A 19,664-nucleotide genomic window follows, 5' to 3' on the forward strand; every position below is an offset into this window, starting at 1 on the left:
ACTGAAAAAAATTGACCGAAAAGTGTGCCAAAATTGGAACTTCACTCTGAAACTTCAGAGTGAACCTTCACTCTGGATATGGTATATATATATATATATATATGCTAAGATTGCTTAGCTGCAACAAGCACGGCGTCGAATTCTCGATTAGCTATTGTGGTATTGCATATGGCAGTGGACACATGCAACCAAGAAGAAGGGGGCGTTTTGTAGTGAACATATATATAACATATATTGAATGATAACCGGAAATTCTATGTAGGAGTTAATATTTGGCGGTGGAAATTAAATACATCCCTATTAGGTCAAATTTTTCACTCATTGGCATTGCCAGAGTTGGGGGAAAGTAGTGAGAAACCCATCTCGATTCATGAAGGAGAAGTGTGTATTAAAAGAGAGAAGAGTGTGCAAGTCAATAGTCATGATGAGATTTCATCAAAGAAATAGATAGGTTGTATCGATTATTTTTTTGATTGATTGTCACGGTATCCCAAAGGCTTTCTAGGCCTAAGGACTAATTCATCGGGGGAGGTCTTTCAACAGGGGCATTGTAGCCCGACCACTTTTGATCGTTTCGTGAATCGAATTTGGGTTTGGGAACACATCCAACTAAGTAATATCCATTACACTACATTGCAGTGACTAGCTTGTATCAATTATGTTCAACTTGATCGCGTAAATTAAAATCGACCCACTTAACATAACGTTAATGTCACATAGAGCAATATAGTATGAGAATGGAAAACCAAATCATTTTCCATTTTATTTTACCCCAATCGTCTTATTAGCATTTTTGGATCAAAATCTTCAATCATCATACAATATGAATGAAAATGTCCACTACCCTGATACCTAATCGCTGTGTAATCTATTAACTCAGTGAACAAATCACATCGTGTCATCCGTACTCGAACAAATGCAGCTCGACCTATCCTTCTCCATAATCAACAACACTACTTGAGTACTTGGTGACAACAGAGATCAAAGAAGAAGACTTCCCTAAAATCCACAATTAATACGTGATAAGAATCAATCATTCAAACACGTTTTCCCCTAACAAATATTTGTTCTACGTTCATAATGAAGCAATGAACACAACGACCAAGTCCCATTATCAAAAAATATTTCCAAAATATAGGCATCACGAGAGTGTCAGACCACTGTAACACACTGAGTGAGTTGAAGCATCTTTCTTTTCTTAGACACGTCGCTCCACAAAGTGCTTAATATTTCATATACGCATTTGCTCTACTCATCCCTCCTTTTCTCACATACAAATGAAAGCAACCCTTTTCTGAGAAACCCGAGTTGCCCATTGGAGAAGAACCAAAACACGGGGTCCTAATCCAATGCGTTTTCCGTCGCTTTCCCCCCCCAAACCCTCCACTCTCTTCTTTGTTTAAGTTTTTCCGACGACGAAAGAATCTGATTCTACCGAGGGTGAAGTTCAATCCCACAATTATTTTACTCTACTCTGTTTCTTGGCTTCATCTCTAACTTCCCGTTTTTTTATTCAAACTTGGGGATTTGGTATTTTTGTGGCGCAAATTCCTCCTCCCTATTCTGTTCTTTTAATCATCTTCCGAAACCAAAATTAAAAAACAGAGTGAGAAAGAAAAACCGATAGGGTTTCTGTTTCAAACCTTTACGTTTTCTCTTTTCTCTCTCAGAGATTTTATTCTTTTTTCAACTGTTCTGTTTCGCCCTTTTCCGCAAACAGGGAAAAGTTCCCGAGTTTCTGAGCTGTAACCCTGCTTTTGCTTTCACACTCAATCCTTTAAACCCTTCTCATCTTCTTCTTCCTCACAACAGCTTAAACTCTCTGGTTCTGGAAATGGGTAGAGCAACAAGGTGGCTCAAGGGCCTGTTTGGCATTAAGAAGGACAAAGACAGAGACCACCATCACAACCACAGTTCCGATTCAGCTCTTATGTCCTGTTTTGAATACAAGAAAGCTTCCAGCTTTGGGAGGGAGGTGAGTTCTCCTCCGGCGAATCTGCTGTGTCATAATCCGGCTACTATCCCGCCCAACATTTCACCGTCCGAGGCTGCCTGGCTGAGGTCCTTTTACAATGAAACAGAGAACGAGCAGAGCAGGCACGCAATTGCAGTTGCGGCCGCCACGGCCGCAGCTGCTGACGCCGCTGTTTTCGCCGCGCAGGCGGCCGTGGCTGTGGTGCGCCTCACTAGCAATGGCAGAGGGACCATGTTTGGTGGCGGCCGCGAGAGATGGGCCGCTGTCAAGGTCCAAACTTGCTTCCGGGGATACTTGGTATGTTGGATTTTGGCTTTGTTTGAAATTTGAACTCAATGTAGCACTTAATGTCTGGCTTAATGTAAATTGGCTTTTGTATGGAACTAAAAAAACAAAGATTGGTTCTTGGGTTTTGTTCAATTTTGGATTGCGAATTGAATGCAGGCCAGAAAAGCCCTGAGAGCTCTGAAAGGACTGGTGAAGTTGCAGGCATTAGTGAGAGGCTATTTAGTGAGGAAACAAGCAACTGCGACACTCCACAGTATGCAAGCTCTGGTCAGAGCACAGGCCACTGTTCGTTCTCATAAATCCCGGGGCCTCAATCTCAACATTAACCTCACTGAAGCCAACAGAATCGAAATCCGCGCACGAAAATCTACGGTAAAAAACGTCTCAGTTTTCACAACAATTTCATCAGAGCATTTAATTGAATGTGTGTAACAGTTTGATCAGTACTGTATTCAATTGGATGTGTAGTATCATAAATGAGAGATTTAATGTAAATTTTGCAGGAGAAATTTGATGAGACTAGGAGTGAGCACACAGCTCCAAGCCACAGCAGGAGGCTATCTGGTTGTTTAGACAACAACAGTAGTTTCAACACTATTGATGAAGTCCCCAAAATTGTTGAGGTTGACACAGGAAGGCCTAAATCCAGGTCTAAGAGAACCAACACTTCAATTTCTGAACTAAGCGACGATCAATTTTACCAGGCAGTGTCTTCTCCACATCTCTGTTGCTGTCCGGCCAGGTTGACCATCCCCGACCACCGGAACTTCCAAGACTCCGACTGGGGGCTCACAGGAGAGGAATGCAGGTTCTCCACAGCGCATAGCACGCCTAGGTTTGTGAACTCCTGCGGGTCTAATGGGCCGGCCACGCTGGCCAAGAGTGTCTGCGCCGACAACTTTTACAGGGCATTTGGGAACTACCCTAATTACATGGCGAGCACTCAGTCTTTCAAGGCCAAGTTAAGGTCTCACAGTGCACCTAAACAGAGGCCGGAGCCGGGGACGAAGAAGAGGCTTTCGCTTAATGAGTTGCTCGAGTCAAGGAGCAGCTTGAGTGGTGTTAAGATGCAGAGGTCTTGTTCACAAGTGCAGGAAGCCATTAGCTTCAAGAATGCTGTGATGGGGAAGCTTGATAGGTCGTCAGATTTTAGTAGCTTGCTGAGGAGGTCTTAATGTAATAATGTCTTGATGTTCAGGCTAGTTAACCTTGTTCAGCATTTAGCTTAGTAATTAGGGTTTATACCAGAAATCTTAGTAACTTGTAGATGAAATTGAGTTGGTACTAATGTAATGGAGCTCTTAATCGTGTTGTTGTGTATGTTAATCATATGATTGCAATGGTAGTTGTCTAATTATCATTGAAATGCAAAGTGCATTGTCTTTTCCCTAACAAAGGAAGAACAAAAGTCTCTGCTTTGAGTCCTGTATAGGCAAATCCCAGCTCATCATCATGATCTTTCTTTAAGCTAGCTCTTAATTCCATTGTCTTTTTCATTACTCAAAGAGGATCCATCTATCTTCTCAATCATTAATTGGGTTATCCATATTCGGAAAATTTTCACCATCATATCTAATTAATACATTCCGAATAGAACTTATTCAAGTTTAGGGTTTGAACGCGCTGATCCTGAATTCTTGAATGTAGCTCTTTATTCTTTAATAATTTAAATACAAGATTTATTCCTAATATGAAATTACTGATATCCGAACTATAGTATACAGATTCCTCTAGTTTTGTAAATCAATTCCTATAACCGAGAGATTGTATGTGACAGGACAATGCTAGCAATATATTCCACACGGGACCATATTACTATTATCCATTTACTATTTGAACATGTGAGGCAATTTGGTCCTGTACTTAGGGTAAAATCCCATAGAAGAAGATGATGTTTCCAATTTTTCTCAGTGGAATTATTATTGAATATTGACAAGGACATAGAGTCGGAAAAAGAGCAAGTTTGAACCATCCCGCTATCGAAAGGCTCTTCTTTCTCTCTGTGAATTGGAGTTCTTTAGGTTTTGTTTGATACTGTGAAGGGAATTCTATGGAAATGACCCTACTTGCTTTCATTTGCTATGGCTCCAATCCTACTTTTATTCACTTTCTTGTGACTATGATGCAGATGTTTACCAAATTAGCTGTTTGATATTAGTTATTCTCTACCTCATTTTTCAGAGCATGGAAGATGGAGAGAGCCTTGCAAAGATCAGAAGAAACAGAGACGACCCTTTTCACTAGCATTGAAGAAAGGACTCTGCAAGTATAAAGTAAAAGCTTAGATAAATGGTAGTGTCTTTTCACTGTAAAAAGTTTATCATATCACGCAGCTATCTGCTATAAACGATTCTAAGGACCAAATTTTCAGTGGAGATGTAGAAAATGGATGATTTTGATCAGTTTTTAGTACATGATAGATGTTGCATTTGAGTTCGTTAGAGATGATTTTGTCTTATAGGTTTGCATGATACAATTCTTATTATAAGAACATGCAATGATGTAATCTCATGGTATTTGAGGCAAATAAAATTAGTAGCAGTAGAATTGGTAACCTGCATTCTAGAATTGCCAGCTCCTCAGTTAATTCTGGTTCTTTGAAAAAAAAAAGTTACCCTGTTATCTGATTTGAGTTACCAAGGGAAAGGAGATAGATAATAAGCCAATGAGGAATAGCTTTGGACGACCTGTCACAATGGATAACGGGAAGGCTGAACTGTGAAGAATGAAGCAAGGCAAAGGAAGGCCACATTCTTTCGTTCTTGGTATAATCTAAGCCAAGCTTTGTTTTCATGAAAGGTAGCTTTCAAGTGATGTTTTAGCTGCAGGTCAGGCTGCTGCTGCTGCTACAGTCTTAGAGATTAGTGACAAATTGCTCCTCTCTAGTTTATGTAGCTGATCGAGTAGCCTCAGTAGTCAGTTCTTGGGATACAGTAAAGACTGTATATAGGTGAGTATTCTGTCACTGTATTTTACTTCAAGTTTTTTTTTTTGAAAGATTTTATTTCAAGTTTGTTACCTTTCTGCTCTTTTTATTTTCTTCCTCTATAAGAGTGGAGAGGTAATTGTGGGCTAACTAGATTAACATTAAAAATAGTGTAATGAACTGATATGGGGAAACACATTTTTCATCAATTTAAACTTCGGGAGCGTTAAAAAATCTCTAATATACATATTACTTACAACAACGGCCATTGAAACTCCATCAATATATCAATACATAAGGCCAACCGTAGAATTTTAGAGTTTATTTTTGCTAAGAAATTTGGATGAAGTTACCCATATTGATATGAACCTTTTCTCCGTTTGAATATGGGGTTTTGAAACCAAATTTTGTAGGACTAGGGAATAAATGGAATGCTTATGGACAAGCTCACTATGAATTCCAAATTTTGGATCCGGATTCGGGTCTAAGCCTACATAATGGATTCTTCTTCGACAATAGGCCCAAGTTATGCATTGTGAGGTTTTGGGTTTGGCAAAAGCACATTCCAATCTCCAAAGTGCAGTCTCAAATTCAATATTTTTTGTTGAGTTGGGAGGGGAAGGTAAAGACTAAAGAGTGGTTGATATGGCATAATCACAATCATTTATTAGGAAGAAGTGTTAACAGTCATGTATATATTAGTGGATGAAAATCAGAATTTGAGCCACTCAGACCCATCTATGAAGGTAAGGGAAATAAAAGGCTTTGCTTCTTCATCAGTAAGTTCCCTAGACCATGATACCCTCCCTGCGTACTGAGCCCCAGGTCCTGTGCACTTGTATTGCCCATAAAACACAGTCCTGCACGAAAACACAGACCTAAATTAACAAACCATATCATCATTGCAAAATGCTTCATGCGCATGGTCACTAAGGCCAAAGTGAAACTGCCAAAGCAAAACCAGAACTGGTTGAGGTAGGAGGAGGAGTAGGTAGGTGGCTTATATATGCAACAGTGCAGCACCAGGCTTATATGTATATGCTGCCGTGGCTATTCTTTTTTTTTTTTTTGAAGGGGCTATTCTTATTATATGCCAAGAGGAATGAGGTAATGTACGAGTGGGTAGATGCGGGGTTTTTCTATGTATGCACTTCTGGTATGTGGTGCACTACACGTAGGTATTGAAAAAGTGGAAGTGGAAGTGCTAGTCTGCTAGCTAGATGACATACAGACATGGTTTTAGGTCGTCTTTGTGAACCGCCCATTCTGTCTTCCAAAGGCCGAAAGTGCTCTCCGCATGCTTGTATGGAGTTTAGGGTGTAACGAGAAACTAGGGGCAAGATTTCGATTAAATGCCTCCAAGTCTATATGCATTTCGAATATAAACAAATGCAATGCATAACAAGATAGGGAGAGAGAGAGAGGTACATACATTTCACGATTAGGGTCACCCCAGTTGTACCATCCTTTGGGCATGATAATGTTGTCCATATAAGTGTAGGCAAAGACAACCCTAGAGAAGGGTCCCCAAGCCCTTCCAAGATAGAGAGCTCCTGAACCCGTGACCTTACAGTTGACGAACGAGAACCCCGTCTCCTCCAGTAAACTACTCCTCCCTTGCGCCGTTAATGCCCCTGTGTTTGTTGCTATTGCATGCACGTGACATCCCTGCACCGCATACATTTCGCACGCTTTCATGTGAGTAACGGGGCTCTTCTGATCGAGACCGGAAGCACAAGGGTTAATACGACACGATACAAGACACCGATCCATAAAGAACATGCGTAGGCATATGCATGGACTTGACCTCACTTCATTGTCGACTAACATAGTTAATATTCCAAATGGCTTGCCCGAATGAGACGACGTTTACTGGTGTATATGACATATTGTTGCTTGTCGACTCTAGTTCAGAAGTTCTAATGTCCATGTATAACACGAAAACTAAACCTTCTAAACTTCATAATCTTAACATTGACTACATATCGAGCAACAAATACACTACTAAACGTTAATTTGTACGTTAAAGTTACGATACCGAAAACGATGATCAGTAGTTCACGAAACAATTCGAAATCTTTTGAAACAATCTTCATTAGAAGGTGAAAAGTAGTTTATATTACCTCAAAGAGGGAGAGACCATTTCCGAAGATGAAATCCACAGAGCCTTCAATGTAACAATCTTTGTAATAATGCCTCCCTAAATGGTCGTACAATGTGTCCTGTGCTCCCAAGAACCTACACCCCAAGAAGGCTGCTGTATCTGCGGATATTCTAAATGCCACTGCCTGTTTTCCGATTGCTCCCGGAGCCGGCACCGGCGTAGTGTTCTGCAAATTTTATCACACAATTACACCGGTGATCGGATACTTAATTGACAGCGATGAGTTTCATAATGCTCATTACGTACCTTGAAAGTAATGTTCCTGGCAATGAAATAAGGTGAATTCACAGCAAAAGTTGCAGAATTGAACGTCCCCATCGGTTGCTTTTTCGGACCTGAAGGTGTTTGAGCTGTGTCTCCCCATTGAACTATTGTCTCATCCGCCCCTGCTCCTTCTATGGTTATAAACGACTTCAATGGTGGTATATTCACCTTTTCCCTGCAAGACCAAGTTTACCATTTCACGACTTGATCAATTACTGCCAAGTTACATACAAGAAATGAAAGATCATACATTTTTGTCATGCAACAGATATTGAAAGAGTTAAAAAGACAGAGACCAACACCAACTTCGATCCACAGGGAAAAAGACACGAGACATTACTTACGTGTAGACACCTGCATGGACCTTGATGACGACTCTAACGAGATTGACGAACGGAAGAGAATCAATGGCTTCCTGAATCTTTGTGAAGTCTCCCTTGGAAGGGTTCTTATCTACAGTGAGTGTGTAAGAAGGGAAGAGCTTGTTCTTCGCGTTCTTATAAACCGAGTGTTTGAGGCTCCCGACAAACTTAACCCACTTCATGAATTGTTGCTCCGAGAATTGGGCTCGGGTCATGTTCTGGCCCAGGCGTACTTTTCCGGCAGAGTTTCCCGGCCGAATTCCTTTGGTGTGACATAATGTCTGTGTTATGTTTAGGACAAGAAGAAGAAGAGTAACATAGAAAATGCTTTGGAATAACCTTGGCATTTCTATGAAAGAGAAAGAGAATGAGAACAAGAGGATGTTATTAGTTTGGAAATTCCAGGCTATGTAATAGAAAATGATTTGCTCTAACTCTGTGTTTGGGTTTATATACAAGTTTTTTGGTGGGTTTGGTTTAGGTGGAAAGTGAACTGGTGGTGCTGAAATGGAGAATCAAAGAAATCACGGGTGGCTTTCTTCTTCATGTGAGAGTAGAAACCAAACAATCTAAACCACAAAGGGACGACAGGTAGAGCATTTGTATGCTTATAAAAAAATCGTCCTCGCTAAAATTGTTGTGGTTTGCACTTTTTTTGTTGGGGTTTGTTTGGTGGTGCTCGTGAAGTGTCTCTCTTTCTGTTTGTGTCTGCGAGTATATTCTTCCAGGGATGATCATGATCAATAATGGGGCTGCTCCTAAAACATTAGTATAATGCATTTGAGTTATAAACCTACTTTGTAATAATCGGTTACAGATTCAGCGCCATTAGGTTGATTACGAGATGTTCTGTATGATTCGGAAGTATTGAAACTCTGGAAATGTGAAGCTTTCCACAACTTAGTTACTCATGGAATGTGATCCTGGTTGGATTGATCAGTGGTGATGAAAATGAAGTAGTTGGTGCAGCTGAGAGGATAGTTTTTAGGTCCACTTTGGAGAAGATGACAGATCCAGTGACTTAACCACGTTAAAGAGCTTGTGTTCTGTGGAGAATTTTGGTGATGCAGAAGTGTAGGAACCAGATATGAACACGGGGTGGAAGAAACCAGAATAAGAACTAGCATCCTGCCATGGAACAATCACATCTCCACGTCCATCTATTTTCTGGTGCCGTGTAGTGTGTAGTGTGCTACTTCCACTACCAGTTTGCTCCTTCATTGGGTTTGAAATAATTGCTTGTGAAGATATAATGCTAGAATGTGCATCATAGGAGTAATACGCTGAAAATTCATATCTAATTTACAATGAGTTCCTGATATTATTAAGTTGGTCATTGTCCAATTTTATTAGACGAGACTGAAAACGAAAGGGTTCGAAAGATTAATTGTTCAGAAACGTTCAATTTGACGAGTCTAAGAGTTGACTCTTGACTCATTGGGTTTCTTAGAAAACTTCTTATATGAAAATCGTAGAGCTCGTCGATACGAATTCGTGGACACGCGACACGCTTAAATTGGAGTTCATATAAAGAAGTTACAAATCAAAATGTATTTGGACATTTTTGGAAAATAGTATAAATAGAGGAATTAAAGAGAAAAAATGGAGAAAAATCAGAAATTCGGATCGGATACCGTTCATACCAGAAAATCCCAGATTTTTCCCTCTCCGAGTGGCTGACTTTGGGCCGCCGAATCTCCGCCGTCCGGCCACCATAGAGCGGCGCACCAGTCACGTTTGAAAGGTTGTTGCGTCCCTTGTCGATTGGTGGTAGCGTCACCTGCCATCTCGCCGCCGTTTGGTAGCGGTGAAGACTGGAAGTTCTGCCGAAAATGCATATTTCGCCGAACTTCAACTCGTTAGATCTCTCTCCTCCGGCAAACAATCGGTAAGATTCTTATCTTATTTTGAAGGTCTCATTTCATACTACAAACTTTCCAAAAGATTTATCCCAAATCATTGTGTGATAGGAGAATCGAAGAAATGAAATCCTAGGTTTTAAATTGAGGCTTTTCGTTTTTGTTAAATTGAAGTGTTTATACTTAAAATTAGACTTTGTGGTAAATTAGGAAGTTGTTAGGAATGTCATTTAGATTATGGTGGTGAAATTTGGTGGTCATTGGTGGCTGTCAGTGAACAGTGGCGCCACATGAATAGTATTATGAACAGTTACGCGTTGAACAAGCGTTTGTAAACAATAAATGCGAACAGTGTTTTGTAAAACAATAAGTATGAACAGTGTTTAGAAAACAGTAACTTTGAACAGTGTTTATTAAAACATTAAACCGTGAATAATGTTTTATGAACAACAATTAGCTGTACTGAAATCGTCACCTGATATTTTACGTATCATTTTCTAAGCATTTTATCATGCTATTAGGTGACCGACGAAACGAGTGAGGAAATTACTTTCAGTGTCGTGGAAGTTGCACGCATGAAATAAGGTGAGTAAACCTCAAAATGATCATCATGATCGAAGTAGTATTATAATTATTGAATTTAGTTTGAGTTGTCACCATAGTCGTTGCATTACTAGTTTATAAAAATTACTTTAAAAATATGTTTTGGTTTAAATTACATAAACTTGATCGTTAACGGTTTATAGATAAGTGAAACGCTATTTTAATAAATGATTTTGAAAAAGTTTTTGTGATTATGGACTATGGTGAATGTGAGTAAATCTCACTATGACAAGCCTACCCTTGGTGGTGACTCATATTTACGTTTTCTTAAAAATATCGAACTATGACATGCATATAATATAGTGGGTTGTGTATGTGTATAAAATGGTAAATACGATACATATGTGAGTTGCTATATTATATATTGTTACGTTCTTATTTACAAATGAATTATACTGTGGCAACTGTTTTTATTTTATTGAGCAAGAGTCGTTTGTTGTAGTACAATAACATGGGTTGATTGTTATTGTACGTGGTTTTAACATTGAGTTTTGTTAAAACGTTTTCTGTCTTCGGACGTGTGTTATGTCTTCAGACATGTTTTTCGGAACCTAGCCTTAGCCGGACGAAAGTTACGATGCAGTTAATGCTCTAGTCTGTCTGCCGGTGTACTGCATGAGAGGTAACAGATAGGTTACCAGCTTATGAGTACCCATATTTTTGGGATATTTGGGTAACAAATGGGTTGCCCAATGCCCGACGGTGTACTACATGAGGGGTAACAGATGAGTACCCGTATTATAAATAGGTTGTCTGATTTCTCATGATCACTTACTTATATTTTAAGATATTATTGGACAACCAGATGGGCTGTCCTGTGACTCATGAGTACATTTATAATTGAATGTTTTCAGTATTTACTTTTGTATTTCTATGCGTGATACTGTTTTTAACTCATATGAGCTGCAAAGCTTACCGGGTTTGTGTTTACAATCCCGGTGCACCTATTTAATGATGTAGGGGATAATTCTGCATGTGTGGATTAGCAGAAGTAGAGGGCTTTCTCTGAAGATTGTCGAAGATTTCTTAATGTTGTTTGTTGGTAAGGATTGAGTGAATTTTACATTTTCATTAGTTGTGTATTATTCAAGTCGACTGAGTCATGCTGTGGACTCAGTTTCGATACACTATTATGATAAGATCATTTCAATATATTTGAGATTGTTTTAGAATTTTCATGACTTCGAAATTAAATTTTTATCAATCGAAATTCGGAGTCGTAACAATAGGCTTGTAGTTTTGTGGCAAGGAGATCGGGGAAAGCATTTCTTACCACAATCTGCGACTACCTCGCCTATAGTAGGAAGTAGATGTAAATAGATATCGAGCTAATTGCCTAGTTGGATGAGCAAAAATGCATATGTGAAAATGGCACAGAAGTCCCCAATGATTAAATCTATTAGAGATTGTTTTTTTTTTCCTTGTAAGGAACAAGGGCTGGAATTTTGGCGCTCTCACCTTGTCTATTAATGAAATTGTAGAATACATGAGGGGGATTATTAGCCTAAACTCCAACTTTAGCACATAGAGAGTCACCAAAGATAATAACGGGTGTTTTACCTAAAAATATATATTCTAACAAGCACTATTTAGTAAGAAATGCTCTACAGACTACTTCAATTTAACACAAAGTGTATTTTATTAGGGATCGATTTGATATGAGTAAATTCTCGAGTAAAAGTACCTTGGCTCGCAATCTTTATGTCAAATTTAAAGATTATATGCCGCAGTCGATTTTGAGTTTGTGGATACTAGACCTTGGTTACAGTCGATGATGTTAGAATCATCGAACCTTAGGCATGATGTGGATCTTGCAAGTTCGTCATCATCAGCGCGCGACATAGAGCTGCTCATATAAGAGTTTCATAAACAATATTACAATGGCCAATGGTACAATTAATTGACCATCTATGAGAAGAAAATAATTGAGAGTTTTTGGTTCATAAGGAAAACTTACACTCAAAGTTAGTAACATTATCACATGTAGTGTTTTGATGAGTGAACAAGTTACTAATCGTGAGGTTTTTTATTTTTATATTTCGTCTTAGATTGACACATTCATTTACAAATACCTTTTTCAAATGTTCTTGATTATTTTTGAACAAGCTGTGTAACTGCTAGCAATTTTGTATTTAAAGATTACTGGTACATAAAAGATTATTAATGAAAACAAAATAAATGATTCTGATAATTAATACACACGCGGCCCTTTCCACATACGTGGCAGCTAATCGGAACATAGCTGAAGACTGGCAGAGGTCGCCATAGCTAAACCAAAGAAGAGCTTCAGTCTCGAAGTGTCAGTTTCCAAAACTAGTCTTAGATTTCCTGTTTCCTCTTCTCCTAATCCATAAAGTTCAAATTCCCCCCCCCCCCCCCACAATATCGGACGATCAAAACAGCCACAGCGGCTTTTTTAGCACTACTCACCTCCTTCACCTTCCTCCTCCTTTCTCCTACGAGCCCAAAATCCTCCTACCATTCTCTCTTCATCTCCGACTCCCTCTCCTCCAACACCTCCACACCCTCACGCGCCGCCCCCACGTTGCCGGAACCTCCGCCAACGCCGAAGCCGCCGCCTACGCCCTCTGTATCTTTACCTCCTCCAATCTCCAATCCCGCATCCCCCCCTACCACGTCGCCCTCACTTACCCCATCTCCCGCTGCCTCACCTTGACCCCTTCACCTTCTTTACCACCCCTCACTTTTGACCTCCAACAAGAAACCTACCCCGGCAACCCCTACGCTGATGCGGCAGCCGAGATCCTCCTCACTTTCCAATCCTTTGCCAAGTCCGAGGATGTCACCGGTGACGTGGTGTACGTCAACTACGGGAGGGTAGAGGACTACGAGACTCTGAAGAAAATGGGAGTCAACATTTCCGGTACTATAGTACTGGCTAGGTATTAGGAGACTTGTTTTATATATGTTTGGTTAAAATGCGAAATATAAGAGGGAAATATCGAAACTTTAATCTGTCTAATGTTGTAGGTATGGAGAGATTTACAGGGCGAGTATAGTGCAGATTGCTTACGAGCAAGGGGCGATCAGGGCTTTGGTTTATACTGATAGGAAGGACTACGGTGGAGGCGGTGGAGGGAGGTGGTTTCCGGAGGAGAAGTGGCTGCCGCCGAGTGGGGTTCAGGTCGGGACGGTGTATAATGGGATAGGGGATCCGACGACGCCGGGGTGGGCGAGTAGTGAAGAGTGTGAGAGGCTTTCTGATGAGGAAGTGGAGAAAGGTGGGGACTTTACTTTGATACCTTCGCTGCCTAATTCTGGTGCGGATGGTGAGGCTATTTTGAGAGCCACTGGAGGACAAGTGACGGATGATGATTGGCAGGGGAGTGGGAATGCCCCTGCTTATAGGGTTGGTCCAGGTCCTGGGATTGTGCATCTTAGTTACACTGTAAGTCTTGGTTGAACCAGGTGAAGCATTTTCATGTTTTCTGTCACTTCTGTGTACTTTTAGGCACATTGTGTGTTTATGAAGATGAACTAACTATCTAAGTCAGAGATACTAATTTGAATTAGAACAGAATGTGCAGCAAGTTTGTGTCTTTGTCTAAATCATATGTTGATTTTAGGGAAAGCAAGTTATAGAAAAAATTGAGAATGTGATTGGTGTCATTGAAGGTGAAGAAGAACCTGATAGGTAAGTGTGAGTTTTCTGCAAGTAGAAATCTAGCATTTGAGAATTAGCAGCATCTGTTACTATTAGTACTCACTACTCATCATAATGTACTTTAACGAATGAGATAAAGAAACTATTTGTGTTGCCGAATATATGCAGATTTGTCATTCTAGGGGTAATCACCGCGATGCATGGACATTTGGAGTTGCTGACCCAAATAGTGGTACTGCAGCACTGCTGGAGGTAACATCTGACTTATAATGTGTAGCATCATAAAGTTTCTGCTTAAATTCAGCAAAAGTTCCTTTTGTGTGTGATGTAGATTGATCAAAGATTGGCGAAGCTGCAGGAAAAAGGGTGGAAACCTCGACGCACAATTATCTTGTGCAATTGGGATGCTGAAGAATACGGCCTGGTCTCCCTTTATTGATATGTTTCTACGAGATTAAAAACTGAATAATGTTTGCAGATAGGATCAACGGAATGGGTAGAAGATAATAGAGAGATGCTAGCTTCGAGGTCTATTGCCTACTTGAATGTCAACAGTGCAGTATATACCCCATGATTCTGGGCCTCTGCCACTCCACAGCTTGATGAACTTCTTAAGCTAGATATTATAACACTGATACTATTCCCCTGTCTCAGTCATTTGAAGTTTTAAATTGAAGGTCAAAGATCCTGATAACTCATCACAAACTCTCTACCAAGCATGGGTTGGTTCCAGCAGTTCGCCTACAGTAAGCAATTACTTAACTCAAGGCCCCATATTCCTTTGTTCAAAATTGCAGCTCATATAATTTCTGTTTAGCCGATTAGCTATTCAAGTCTTGTATTATTCGCACATCATAAATGTTGAAATTTTTCTTTTTCATGAAGTGGATTTTTAAAAGCGGTACTTTTCATACTACGATTGGCAGGTTGGGAAGTGGAGAATCTGATTTTGCAGCTTTTGTTCAATATACTGGAATTCCATCAGTTGACATGGCTTTCGGTAAAGGTAACAGCACATTTGATATAACTGAAGCTCTAAAGTCTCAACCATGATAGCCACTGACAAAGTAGGAGGACGTGTATAACATAGCTACTTTGCATTATTACTTAAAAAGTTAAAAATGCTTACAGATCAATTTTGAATTACAGGATACCCAGTATACCATTCCAGGTATGATGACTATGTATGGATGGAAAATTTTGGTGATCCTTTCTTTCATTAGGCATGTTGCAGGTCTGCTTTATTCTTTGCTGCCGAAATCTCCACTGAAATTCTTATACTATTATGATCACAATGTACGATCAAGTGACCCAAATGATTGTGTTTGTGTTGACAACAGTCGCAAGTGTGTGGGGTTTGATAGCTCTTTGGCTGGCCGATTCCGAGATTCTGCCTTTCGATTATACATCCTACGCGCTTGAGCCACAGGTATGCCTCTGTCTTTCACTTAACATGTCACTGATGTCAGTTACATTCTATCAACCTGAATGTACTTCCATATCCTTGATTGACCGAAACACATGAAGGATTTGGAAATTGAGATATCAGATAAAAACATGAACCTAACTCCTCTGTTCAAGTCCATTGAGGAACTCAAAAATGCAGCCACATTAATCAACAACTGGAGAAGGGTATCAATCAAATTTCTTGAAAATCTTAATTGACAATTAATTTCATTATTGTTCTAAGATGGAAGCATAACTGTACAGGAAATAGAACAGAACAATGGTTGGCCTTCTATACAGAAGAAATATCATTTTAAGGTGAGAGAGCTGAATGACAAACTAATGATGGCAGAGCGTGCGTTTACAGATCAAGATGGACTGTTTAGAAGGTCATGGTATAAGCATTTGGTATGTTCTTGTAAATCTTCAACAGATGCTATTTCTTTTGTTCTCATTTGATTTTTTAATCCTCAGTATATCTAAGTTAATGTGCTCAAGCCTAAATGCCAATCTTGGATTGTGATAAGTACAAAATGGACCGATATAATGTAATGAATTTGCAGATTTATGGGCCCTCAAGGAATGATGATTACGGATCTAAATCATTCCCCGGCGTAGATGAAGCCATTGAAAAGGCAAAGAGACTAAATACAGCAGTCATGGAAGTTTGTACAACATGAAGTTTGGAGAGTTGCTAGAGCTGTGAGACATGCAGCAAAAGTCATCAATGGGGATCTAACATGAAATGGCTTATAACATCAGACTAAAATTCCGTGCTGATTGATTTCAAATGATAACTTGTACAGTGTTTTATTCAGATATCTCCAATGTACTGCACTACTGCTACCACAAAGGAATGCTAAAAAACGTTCAGAGTATTTTTTGTTTACCAAATGCAGATATTGCAATATTAGTTCTACCGCCCATTTTGCAAATAGACATCTTTTAGTTTCGTGTTTGACTCTGTAATGATGGGGAAGATGCAGGTACCACAAAATATATTTGGTGTCCTATTTGTGTTTGAACTGTACGTCCATGAGAGTTTGTCATATATCAGGCATTGTATACTGCATAAAATCATTGAAGATTTATAAAAATAAAATAAAATTAATGAACAGATAAAAACAAGTTATTTCTCACAGGGCTCGTTAACGGGGTGAGTCGAACTAGAGTTTAGTACATTTAGATAAAGAGACGGGCCGGGTTGAACCGGACATTTTTATAAATATGAAGATCCAAGCCCGCCAATTTAAAGTGGGTCTTGCGGGCTTTTGCGGGCCGAGCCTTGCGGGTTTATATTAAGAAAAAAAAATCTTATTTAAGGGTTTAAAAAACAATAAAAGAATTATTGAAAAACATTCCTAAAAAAGTCACAAATAAATTCTAGTCTCGAAATAATGTCGATCGACACCAGTAGATGTGATCGATATATATATTTAGGGATCCTGTAAAAAATTCGTCTGTTTCAGATATTGTTTAACCGTATGTACACGATCAACAAAAAAGAAGCGTTTTGACATATTAAAATCTCATTGACCGGGCTTTGCCAAATGAGTTTTCTCGGTGCGACCGTGCATGATTTGTGACAAAACATATGTGATTTCAATATGTAAACAGCTTTCGGCATTCACATATTGGTAATTGGTCATCTTTTAGAGCATATTAGTGGTGTTTTTAGTTTATCAGAAATTCTGACGGTCAAACGAGGTCCGAATTAAATGAAATTTCTACCGGATCACTAAATGTATATATACCAACATATTAAAACGCTCTACCAACTGAGCCAGACGGGCTGACGTCTGCAACAGCTGTTTAAAAATTTTAGAACCCATTGTTACTAACAAGTAACAAACTATGATCAGATCATACAAGTGCTCATCAGAATTTGAAAACATCTGAGACCCTTCTGTTTCTGAGACCCTTCTGTTTGCTTCAACTGATTCTGATTCATTCATGATCCCTGCTATAAATATTATATATGAGAAGCAACTCAATTGCAGAAAATGTCCAACAATAGAATGAAAACCCAAAGAGGACTAACTAATTAAGCCAGACAGACCATCTGAGTCAACCAAAATGAAAACAAAATAGTTATTCAAACACATTTGAAATCAAGATCATCAAGAAAGATTGAGCCAAAAAACAACACATTGCAAGGATCGCCCTCGAAAATGCATACTATAAGTCTGAGACCAAAAACTAAACAACACGCCCACCGTGGGGCTCGAACCCACGACCACAAGGTTAAGAGCCTTGCGCTCTACCAACTGAGCTAGACGGGCTTCTGTCTGCTCCACCTGGTTTACATATTTTAATTCAGCCAACCTAATATAACAAAAGTTCATAGCATTTCCAGATCCAAAGAGAAAAAGTTGCAGGGTATTCATTCATAGCGAGGATCAGATCATGCACCAAAGTACTAAGAAGCGAATGTTTGGATTATAAAAACCGCATAGAGTTCTACATAAGCATCCCAAGGATCATCAACTTCCTTGACCTTATCTATTTACATCTCATTCATAGAAACTTTAATAAACTACATGAGCCATCAAGATCACGGATCAATACCATGATGATCATCAGCCACTTGGGTTCTCGACTGCGTCTTCAAAATTTGGGTCCTTGGCGTCGATGACCTCCTTCTGGAATCCCATCTCAGTTGTGGTGTAGCCCCGATCGCCGACCCAGGTGAACTTGCCGCCATGGCCACCTTTCTTGGGCGATCCATTCATGCCCGACCCTGATTTCCTGTCCTTCTTCACCTGATCCTCTCTCGCATTTCCTTTGTGACTCTTCCCATTTCCACTGTTCTTCATCTCCTTCGATATCTTCTTTTTCTTATCTGTATACTGAAACTGAGAGATCGGTATAGAGTTGTTGCGGTATTTAAGGTCAACGTCCTGTAGGGTTGTGGCGTACGTGGGGCGTTTCTATTGGAGGGAAGCAATCGGATAAGACCGAGGAACAACAACATGTGGAGGGGTGTTGTGCTATATTCTTGTTTTAAATGTCCTTCGAATCTCTCTAAAAGCTTAGATTCTTTGTGCTAGGGACTTTTTCTGGGGGTCTGCTTCTTCTCATCCTATGGTCTTCTGTTCGTACCCTTAAAAACGCAGGTGGTTTAGGGATTAGGCCTTTTAACCATTTTAATTATGCAGCTCTGGCTAAGCTTGCTCGGAAGATTTTGACTGACTCTAGCAATTTTTGGGTTAAGCTTGTGAAAGCAAAATTCCTTCTTTGATGTCAAAAAAACTGGCCATAGATCTACTGCTTGGAAATGTATTCTTGACTGTAGAAAAGTTTTATTGGATGGTCTGAGATGGATTGTAGCCTTGTAGGTAATGGTAAGACTATTAATTTCTGGTTATTCAACTGGTGCTTTCATTGTCATCTTCTGAATCTAGTTCTTGATCATTTGAAATACCGTATCAACTTGAATGATACTGTTGCTAATTATATGTGTAATGGTTCTTGGCTTGCTGATAAGCTCTCTTCTTTTCTTTCTATTGATGTTGTCAATTCTATCAAAGCAAATTCCTATTCCTTTCTATCCCACTGAAGATTATTTTGTTTGGGGCCGAATGGTAATGGTTGCTTCTCTATCAAGTCAGCTTCTTCCTTTCTTTCCTCTTCTGTTACTGCTCATTCTTGTGCTCCTACTCTGAATAAAATGTGGAATCTTCCTATCCCTCCTAGTGGGATTATGATGATGATGATGACAACGACGAGGTTTTGGGTGGAAGAGATTCGGTGGCAGGTGAAACATGGTTTGCTTGTTCTAAGGATGGCCGGTAAGGTTGCATTTCTCACTAATGTCAGGGAGCTCAAGAGACTTGGCGAATGCAAGAGCAGAGAACTGCCTTCCCATTTCTTGTTGGTCTATTGCTTATGTTCCATTTTGCTTGGTGTACCCCTATCATGCATTTCAAGATGCCTATAAATATTGATGGCTACTCTTTATCATATGTGTAGAATCTTAATGATTTGGTTGAGTTGAATTCGTTTCTCTGCCTCTGGTTTTGTTCTTGTTGTTTATCTCTACTACTATTAAGGGAGCACCAAAAGCTTCACAAATTGTGAACTTTCAAGTATATCTCTGCATAGACAGAAGAATAATTATGTAAAAATATTAATGTTTTATTAATGTGTTTT

General features: G+C 39.5%; 2 protein-coding genes, 1 non-coding gene and 1 pseudogene across 3 annotated transcripts; 2 read left to right on the plus strand and 2 right to left on the minus strand.

Moving 5' to 3' along the window:
* Positions 1-1,640: 1,640 nt before the first annotated feature.
* On the plus strand, positions 1,641-3,544 carry LOC126795309 (protein IQ-domain 26-like). Its single transcript, XM_050522150.1, has 3 exons — positions 1,641-2,272; positions 2,420-2,635; positions 2,767-3,544. The coding sequence occupies exons 1-3, from the start codon at positions 1,835-1,837 to the stop codon at positions 3,436-3,438; spliced, it is 1,326 nt and encodes a 441-aa protein (XP_050378107.1). The 5' UTR covers positions 1,641-1,834; the 3' UTR covers positions 3,439-3,544.
* A 2,351-nt stretch (positions 3,545-5,895) lies between these two features.
* LOC126793199 (probable pectinesterase 53) lies at positions 5,896-8,338 on the minus strand. The gene is given in 5 exon segments (XM_050519656.1): positions 5,896-6,049; positions 6,622-6,857; positions 7,313-7,579; positions 7,582-7,792; positions 7,962-8,338. Coding segments are annotated over 5 exon segments (1,227 nt in total). The 5' UTR covers positions 8,327-8,338; the 3' UTR covers positions 5,896-5,901.
* Positions 8,339-12,243: 3,905 nt separating this feature from the next.
* LOC126793483 (probable glutamate carboxypeptidase LAMP1) lies at positions 12,244-16,340 on the plus strand (annotated as a pseudogene).
* A 1,381-nt stretch (positions 16,341-17,721) lies between these two features.
* TRNAK-CUU (transfer RNA lysine (anticodon CUU)) lies at positions 17,722-17,794 on the minus strand. The gene has a single exon. It is a non-coding gene; the product is annotated as a tRNA-Lys (tRNA).
* Positions 17,795-19,664: the final 1,870 nt, after the last annotated feature.

Source organism: Argentina anserina, chromosome 1 (assembly GCF_933775445.1).
Source record: "Argentina anserina chromosome 1, drPotAnse1.1, whole genome shotgun sequence".
Classification (NCBI taxonomy): domain Eukaryota; kingdom Viridiplantae; phylum Streptophyta; class Magnoliopsida; order Rosales; family Rosaceae; genus Argentina; species Argentina anserina.